Source organism: Coptis chinensis, chromosome 7, assembly GCF_015680905.1.
Source record: "Coptis chinensis isolate HL-2020 chromosome 7, ASM1568090v1, whole genome shotgun sequence".
NCBI classification, from domain to species: Eukaryota; Viridiplantae; Streptophyta; class Magnoliopsida; order Ranunculales; family Ranunculaceae; genus Coptis; species Coptis chinensis.
In genome coordinates this window covers 36326307-36336143 of record NC_141462.1, presented here as the reverse complement: position 1 = coordinate 36336143, position 9837 = coordinate 36326307, and the positions used below count along the sequence as shown (strand labels likewise).

The 9837-nt window shown below is 37.6% G+C and overlaps 1 protein-coding gene across 1 annotated transcript; it reads right to left on the bottom strand.

The window, feature by feature from the left end:
* Positions 1–147: 147 nt before the first annotated feature.
* On the bottom strand, positions 148–576 carry LOC147487333 (2S sulfur-rich seed storage protein 1-like). Its single transcript, XM_086574013.1, has one exon. The coding sequence runs from the start codon at positions 574–576 to the stop codon at positions 148–150; it is 429 nt and encodes a 142-aa protein (XP_086430139.1).
* Positions 577–9837: the final 9261 nt, after the last annotated feature.

Sequence of the window (9837 nt, the reverse complement as noted above, 5' to 3'; positions counted from 1 at the left end):
TTATTTCTAGTTGCTTAGAAAGTGTCTATAGAACACACGACCATGTGTTTGTTAGCCCTTATTCACTAAGCTCCCAAAGAGCCAGTAGGGTGACTTTTATTAGCATTCACGGCATAGAAACTATATAAGGGGTTTTTAACCCTTAGTCTAGTATCCACGTTGAGGGATTTTGCAATACTGTGGTTCCATCCCGCACATGTTGGGAAGTCGCTGTGCTCTCCTCACAGTCTCCTCCATCTGTTGCTCGCCCTCATATCGACCTTCCATGCGTTGCATCATTTGTCTTAAAGCCTCGCACCTGCATTCTTGGTTAACTTCTTCTAATTCCTGGCAGCATTGTTGCATTCTTCCACTGTGAACTCTGCCTCCGCCTCTGCGCAATATCATGTAGGGTTGTAGGTATTGCCTGCATGAGTCCATCCTCATCTGGCTGAGCTGCCTATGACACCTCTCGGATTGGTAAGTGTTTGCTTCATCATCAACTTCAGCCAGGGTGACGATCGTTCTGTGAACCGAAGCCTCTGCTAAGGCTAGTAGAACTAGCAAAACAGCACTTACGATTCTGAGACTAGCCATTCTAGATTGAAGTGGGTATGCAAGCAAGAATATTATGATGGACGGGGTAGATTGTGTTGAATGTTGAAAATTGGAGAAGGAGCTGAGGGGAATTTATAGTAGGTTCCGAGGTTTGCATGAGAAGTACGTGTTGGGAAGAAGATAACACGTCTTAGCTGTAGTTAGAGACTCAGAGAGCATCAAATTTGGTTGAATGCGTGGGCGCGTGGCTGATTTTGTTTGTGTCTTAGTTGTAGTTTGTGTCTTTGTCCGCATGTAGAATTAATCTTTACTAATACTCCGTACATGGTAATGGAAATACTTCGATTAACTGATTTTGGTTTTGTTATAGTATGCAATCAAGTTTGATCCAGCTGATAAAAGCAATGTTTTTCTAATTCCTTGCATTTATTTGTTGCGGTTGTGGTGATCGGTAACACAAGTAGATTTCCATCAAGCCTGCTACAAAACAACACATTGCTCTGGACAGAAGTGCAGAGCGTAACCTTTTCGCATTTGAGGAAATTATTGGAGTTAATTAGCTACTATATATGTTCTTCAGAGCAAAACAGTTCATTCAAGAACAAGTCTTCTGAGGTCTCAATACACTAAAAGTTTCAGCATTTAAGATTCTGGAAACCATATCAATAAAATCTTCGATAAAATGAACTAAACCAAATATCAATAAAATCCCAAAGGCACCGGAATAAGAACTAGGGTAATATCCTATACAAGGCAAGAAAAATCTCATTTCTTCTCAATCCAGGCAAAACTAGGGCGGGAAATGGAGTGGATTCGGGTCGGATTCTCACTCAAACGTCTTTACCATATTAGGATCCATCCGGATTCGGGTCGGATTTTAGATATCCATATCCATTAAAAAAACACAAAAAAAAACACTATTTTAATGATTTTTATATATAAATGTATAATATAAATTAATTTTTAGGCATCAAAATATAAATCTTGTTAAAATGGTTCGGGTTCAGGTCAGTTTCTAATCACAAACATAGAAACCATATCCGGTAAAATGGATTCGGATATGGTCGGATTCTGGTTGAAACCGGCCCGTACTATTTTCAGCCCTAAGCAAAACACTCAATTTTGACCAATTCAATAGAAATTTGACACTTTTGCCCTTTGTAGAAGACAAACTCTCTCTCTTCTTACATAACCCGCAACACTCTCTGTCCCACATGATGTGACCTTACAGTCAACATACACCACAAGATGACCAATTCAACATAAATTTGAATTGGTTGAAACCAGCCCTATGCAAAACACTCAATTTTTACCAATTCAACAAAAATTTGACACTTTTGCCTTTTGTACTTGGGAGACAAACTCTCTCTCTCTTCTTACACAACCCGCAACACTCTCTCTCCCACATGATATGACCTTACAGTCAACATACACCACAAGATGATCTTAAAGATTCGCACTAAAAAATCCGGACTGTTAGATTAAGGTCGAATTAGAAGAAAAAAATGATAGTATTTTGTTCAGTGTAGAGAAGTAACTATCACATATTGAAGGTAGCAATTATCAGCAACTTTTATGTCATTGCCACGCAGACAACTTATACCTCGGTTTCCGCACTCCCAAACTTTGTACCAACCTAAAAAATACAAAAAGCTTGTTATACTTTCTTCTTTTTTCTCATTGTCTTCCCCCTTTTCGTTTTGTTTAAGAAATAATGGAAGAAAACAAGAACACACACTTCGACAAGGGTCAAGGTTAGAGTCTCTAAATGTTATTCTTGTTTTCTTCTTATTTTATATATGTTGTTTTGCATGGGTTGTTGCTGCCGTGGTTCTACTATATGTTTTGGAGGTGGTCCAAAAGTTTCATTTTGTTTACTATTAATTATTTACTACCTAGTATTTATTGTAGATTTTGTGCCATAAATGTGAACCCAGTTTGGAAGGTGGGAGCTTTTACTGTTTTAAAAAACTTATTTTTTTTTTTGTTTTCAGGTAGTAGAAGTTCTATTTTACTACGGGGGTGAAATGAAAATCGACAAACATGATGTATATAGGTATGTTGGTGGTGAGGTTAAACTGAGGGTGTTTTGTAAGACAGTATCGTATGAAGGCTTCGTTAGTATTGTTGAAAATGATTGTTCAAATAGTAGAATGGAGTTTTCATTGCGGTACTTGATGAGTAAGAACCCATGCATGTAGAATCAACCATGAAGCAGATTATGTAAACATGATCAAGAGACATGAGAAATATCCAACCAAAGCTATGAATGTATGGGTTATTAAGGAAAAAAGTTTTGCAAGATTTGTTGTTCAAATATGTTAAGGCAAAAGTGTTGCTATGAAGGAAAAGGTGCATGTTAAATTGAAGGATGAATTTGTTCAGTTGAAGCACAAGTCTACCAAATGTCCAAATCATCTCCTAGAATAAATAGATTGAAAAATCCAAATGTGCATGTTGTATTGAATGACGAGCCTGTTCAGTTGAAGCACCAGTCTACCACATCATCTCCTAGACTAAGGAAATTGAAGAATCCAAAGGTGCATATTGAGTTATTTAAATAAAAAGTTGAAAACCGTCCACAACTGGTAAACACCCAAAAGTGTATTATGAAACCCCCTTGATACATATAAATTTGGTTAACTATGTGTTTAATAATCATGAAATAAAAATGTTTTCATACTTTCGCAGGTATTTGCAGTAAACATGGAAATATGGTTTAAACCTGCAATAAAGCACGAGGAACGACATGTATATAAATTCTTCCAAATCCGCACAGAAGCATCAAACTTCGAAGCTCCTACCTCTTGAACCGGGACTCGAATGTGACAAGTGAGCTGCTTTCGGACAATCGTATGATGAACTCTACGATAGGCGGGGAAGTTGTAAAATTGCCCAAAGACCGGACCGCCATGGACTGCATAGGACCCACTATCTGAGCCCGTAAGATTGGATGAGTCATCAATCATGGAGCATGTCAAGACAAAATGACAAATTATTGGTGCAAAGTTGACACCTTGCATGTAATTAATTAGATTAGGTGTTAATAGTGAAAAAAAGGCAAGGTGTCACTTTGTTTTAATGTGGTGGATAAAAATGAAGTAAATGTGGTTTGATGTTTCACATGGGAGGAAATGAGATGTCTCAAAAATGAAGAAGAAAACAAAACAAGAGGGGCACTCCATTTACTCCCTTGACTTCTTTTCCTTACCTTGTATTATTTTAGTTTCTTAGTCATTCTTATTATTTAGTTTTTAGTTTTGTAAAAAAAAGCTTGTAATAGTTTTAATGGAGGAAACCTTGGTTTTCTTCTAGGAAATAAATAAAAAACAAGTGAGTTTAGTTAGTTTTTCTTCTTCCTCTTTCTCTCTCTTTTGTTCTTCTAACTTGTAATTCATCATCCCAAGGATCATGAGCTAAGTTCCCTTTTAGGGAGTTAATTCATCTCATGTGAGGGAGAATATTTGTGGTTGGCTTGGTAGGTTGTTAGGAAGAACAACTAGACCTACATCCTATCCCAAAATGATAGATGGTGTAGTGTCTAGTTAGGAATCAAAGTAATGAGCTTAGAGATAAGTCATTGCTTGGTTCCACTTGCTAGCATGTATGAACTCTTTAATGAGCCATACATGTTAGGGATTAAGTTTTCTTCCATTAGGGCTTGTCTATAAGTCTAGGAAGAATCAAATGAACCTTTTCAAATCAACAACTAAATGTTATTTTCACATGAGGAGGATTAGCTCTCCACCTTTTCTTTAGTAAATTGTATTTTGTATTAATTGCATGATTTCAAATCTTAATGTTTTTTCTTTAATGTTTGTATAGGAAAGAAACCTAGCATTAGTAGTAAACTTACTCACTAGTTCCCTAAGAGTAACAACCAATTTGTAGTTGTCCTAGACTTTAGGTTGGTTCGAATCCTTATTCAAACTTTACGAAACGAAGATCGTGAGTAAGGAACTTTGAATTCGATTTTGCACCAAATTAGATAATCAATCTTTAAACGTAGTAAAAGTGTAATATCAAAATGGTGCCCTATAGCCAGCACCAAAATGGCGCCGCTGCTGTAGGACTTGTGCTACAGATTGGAAGTTGCATCAAGGGGGAACCCCCACTCTCTTCCTTTCTTCCTTTTAGTTTCGTTCTTACGTTTTTTGTTAAATTTCGTATTTTTGTCTCACAATAGACCTGTTCGCTCACGGATTTCTCGTTGCACTTCTAGGTACCAAAAGTTAGGACTGGAAAAGTATACTGCAGGCAATTATAAGACTTCTGTGAAAAGTTGAACTAATTGTGGCATATTTGACAGCGTCTTGCGATGGAAAGACTTCGGCGTCCTTGGTGTAGCCCGCGTCCGCGGGTGTATTTCCTTGTTTGCTTCTCCTGTTCAACCTCCAGCATCCACTGATACACCCTGATCCATATCCAGGCCTAACTCTCTGAACCAGTACCTAAAAATTTCAAATATCTATTGGGATTAATCCGTCGACGCGATGAAACGCGTCTGTTTCACTCTTTGGCGGTTTAAGCGAAGCTTCTGAGGTTCCAACATTTTACTGTTTTTTATTGCATGAATGCCATATGCGTAGTTATTATAAATTAGTTTATGGATTATTATTTACGTCTTAGGCTAGAAATATGCATGAATCATATTAATACGCCGTAAATATTTATATGCGATTAAGTGGGTATGAATTGCATATTAATGTATATGTACATACCAATGGTACTTGTTTTGCATGGGTATCTATATTTATATGTATAAGTGTCTATTATTGCATGTTTAGTATTTTCTCATTATCGTTACGCGGTATTGTCTAATAAGTCGATTTTGTCAAGAAAGAGGAGAACATTCCAACGAGGGTTAAAATCTGAGTTGGGTAAGTTGTTTCTAAACCCTACGGGGTAAAGCTGCTCTTTATATGACACTCGCAATCTCAATGAGTATTGTCGAAATCGAATTATTATGCAATACAAGAGTCGTATTTTAGTTTATGTATAATACTTTGCATGTTTAGTTTTGTCGTATTTATCTGCGTATGTATACTATATTCGCATGCTAATGTATTTAGATACGTATGAGTGATTCAAATTTGCATGTTACTGTTGATATATGTTTACGTAATATCGATTTACAAATTAGTGTACATATACGTATTACTGATGTATATTTGCCTGTACGTATGGAAGTATTTATCGATGACACAAGCTTGCCTATTCGTATAGTTATACGTATGAGTAGAGTATCTTCACATGCTACCGTACATAGTATTGTATGAGTAGATCGTATTTGCATGTTTGTATTTTAACCCTTGCATAAATTAAAAAAATAATTAATTAATTAATTAATTAATTAATTAAAAAGAAATTAAATTAAAATTAATACCGCCTTTGCATAAATTTTAATTCCATAAATCTTAATCATATTCCAATGGTGTCTAGGAAACTTGAAAGATTGAGGTTACTTAATTAGAACCGTGCTTGCACGGAAAGCCTCCCTCATATCTCTCTTGTGACCTGGCTGTTGGTTTATGCACACGTATTCCTAGCTTCACTGCTACGTTAGCAGCAGTTTAGGCCTATGTTGTTCAACTCTAATGTTTAAGATAATAATAAAATTTGAGTCCTACTAAATTCCTTCTATAAGTTAGATCTAATTTTATGCTTGCATGAGACTAAGGTCTGGTTTCACTAAAGAAATTGAACATACCTATCGTCGAAAAAAATACGATAAGCAATTGCGTAAGTTCTCACCTAAAAATTACTCTTCTTCTGTTAATTGCCTTCATCACGATCCTTCGTCGCCATCAACTTCGTCATTATGGTCGACGATCCTCCCACTGCCAGAGAAGCCCCTCTCGGACTTCTATCTTTGCATTCTGGGGAAGGACCTTCTTCCCGCATCAAACTTGAGGACATTGTCGGTGATTTTCGTATCCCACCAAACATTTTCAGTTTGTTACCTATATATCATGGTTTGGAGCACGAAAAACCTTACAATCATCTTCGTAGGCTTCAACAAGTGGCAACAACATTTCACCATCCAGCCAGATCTCTAAGGAACAACTCTTTGCTTCGGATTTGTTTCCATTCACTTTAGCGGAAAAACGTCAATTTGGCTAGCAGGACAACAGCCACAGTCCATAGACACATGGAATAAATTAGTTCAAGTTTTCATGCTTCAGTTTTACACTTAGAAAAAAACAACTGAAATGCTTGAAAAATTCAATTCTTTTCGTCAAAATCCTCATGAATCCTTTACGAAGCATGGAGTCGTTTTCTCGATCTTACATTTAGAATGTCCTCATCACCAGTTGGACAAAGCTGTCCTTGTTCGTTCATTCTTTAATGGTCTTTCGATCATCAAAAAAGAAACTCTTGATATAATGAGCGCGGTTGCTTCATGGACAAAGGAGCTTGAAGCTTATACTTTTCTTGAAAAACAAGCGAAAAAAGGTACACCTTTGGGGTAACACGAGTCGTCTAGGTCATCAAAGGACAATGTTACAAAGGCCACATCTATTTTTGAGGTAAAACCCAATCCCGAAATAAAAAATTTGATAGAATCCTTAACTAAAAAAGTAGATGCCCTTGCGGTTCAAAGTAAGCGATCAACTACCAAAACCGGTCATGAGCGTTGACACCGCCCCATGTGTCCTTTGTCTTAGTCCTGACCATCCTGATGCATATTGTCCCTTGTTATATGCTTCCCCTACTCAACCATCGGAGGAGGCATGTGTATTCAACATTCCCAATGCACCATGGAGACAACATCCGAATTTCGCTTGGCCAAAATAACCAACAAATGGGGCTCCTCCGGGTTTTAGCTTAATCTACTGCTCGACCTACCAACAATTTTATTCCATACCGCCAAGGAAATAATCAACAATACCAACAAGGTCAATTTCAAAATAATTCCAATGCTAACTATCAAACCAACCGCAGCCTTGTTCCGCTAATCCGGATCCCAACTATAATCAACAACTTTTCAAAGAATAGTCGTGAACTACTACTACATTTGTTGCACAACTTGCGAACCGGTTTGGATAGGACAAAGCGAGACTTTCTTAGCTTACATGAACCAAGCGGTCTCAAATTTTAACGTCTATCCAACAATCACTTCAACAATTGGTAAGAAAAGAGTCGAAAGGCGTGTTTCTGGACAAGCGGTTCAAACCCTAAACCCGACAAAACCCTGACCTTTGAACTTACTAATGCACTGGTACAAGCACCTCCAATCAAGGTGAGGTGCATGCAATCACTACTCTACGATCTGGAAAAATGGTAGACAATCAAATACATTATGCTAGATGATCAACCAAAGGAAACCGAAGGTTCAATGAATCTATTTCTAATAATGAACCTACGGACGATTCACCGGATCAAACAAAGTCAACATCTCGAATTTAGGAAATAAGCAAGAATACCCCTTTTCCAAATTTCGGTCCCAAGGCACCGTTTCTGCGGCTTGGCAAAGAATAAACTGATGAGAATTTTCTTTGAAATTTGAGAGACTTTTTAAAAATTTGACGATCAACTTACCTTTTCTCGATGCCTTAAAACTATTACCAAAACATGCAAAATTTCTGAAGGATATGTGCACCACAAAAAGGAGAACTAATGTTCCTCAACAAGCGTTCCTCACCGAACAGTTTCCATCCATCACAGAACACAATGGTATAGTCAAATACAAGGACCCTGGTAGACCAACGGTTTCATGTACCTTAGGTGACAAATCTACGGCTACTGCGCTTCTAGACCTAGGAGCTAGTGTGAACTTACTTCCATATTACTTATTTAAACAACTAGGTCTTTATGAGCTCAAACCTACCACCATGACTCTACAGTTAGCCGATCGTTCCATAAAGTATCCAAAAGGAATTGTGGAAAAGGTCATCATAAAAGTCCAAGACTTCTTCTATCCTGTAGACTTTGTTATTTTGGATACAGAAGTTGCATGTGATTCCATTCCTATCATCTTAGGACGTCCGTTCCTAGCAACTGCTAATGCTCTTATTAACTGTAGGGATGGTTCAATGACCATGTCCTTCGGAAATCTATCGGTAGAGGTAAATGTGTTCAAATTGATGAAACAAATTCAAGAACGGCATTGATGGTGAGGTGAACGGGGTTGACAACATTCAAAAAAGTATTTAACAAACTCGTTTTTCGGAAGATGAAGTGTACCAATTTCTTTCCTTTAGCGAATCCGAGTTTGAGGGCGATGATTATACACAAGAAGTAAATGAGTTATTAGAGTCAATACCATTATTTGACCCCACGATTTGTGATGTCTAGTAACTTGGATGAACATCAATCTGTTTCTTGCATGGATGATGACTTTCCTCAAGAATCTTTAATACCCACTTCCCCCCTACGATTTAAAACCTCTTCCTTCAAATTAAAATACGATGCAACTTGATCAAATGGTCGTCACCCGGTTATCATTTCTTCACAATTAACCGACGATCGGGGAAGCTCATTTAATTAATGTCATTCAACAACATCGTTACGCTATTGGATGGTCCCTCGGTGACATTAAAGGCATTACACCTACTGTGTGCACCCATCGCATACACCTTGAAGAAAATGCTAAGACGTCGCGTGAACCGTAGCGTCGACTAAACCCTACCATGAAAGATGTGGTACGAGACGAAGTTTTAAAATTACTCGATGCGGGTATTATTTACCCTATCTCTGATAGTGTTTTGGTAAGTCCAATACACGATGTTCCCAAGAAATCTTGCATTACAGTTGTGAAAAATGATAAAGATGAATGCATTTCCGCTCGTATTCCAGTGAAATGGCGAATATGCATTGACTATCGCAAACTTAATGCCGTCACTCGTAAGGATCACTTTCCACTCCCATTCATCGATCAGATGCTCGAACGTTTAGCCGGTCATGCATATTACTGTTTTCTTGATGGTTATTCAGGTTATTTTCAGATAGTCATAAACCCTGCTGATCAAGACAAGACCACGTTCACCTGTCCATTTGGTACATTTGCATATAAACGAATGCCTTTCGGCCTTTGCAATACACCTGATACTTTCAACGCTGCATGCTTCACATTTTCGGTGATATGGTTGAAGCGTTTTATGGAAGTGTTCATGGGCGACTTCTCCATATATGGAGATTCTTTTCGATAGTTGTCTATCAAATCTTGAAAAAGTCTTTACGTTGTGAAGAAAAACCTTGTTCTTAATTGGGAAAAATGTCATTTCATGGTTACAAAAGGAATAGTTTTAGGACATATCATTTCAAAGGACGGAATCGAAGTCGACAAAGCTAAGATAG

What these genes read in the sequence shown, in the direction of transcription:
- LOC147487333 (XM_086574013.1), bottom strand. Translation starts at nt 576, where the DNA reads ATGGCTAGTCTCAGAATCGTAAGTGCTGTTTTGCTAGTTCTACTAGCC.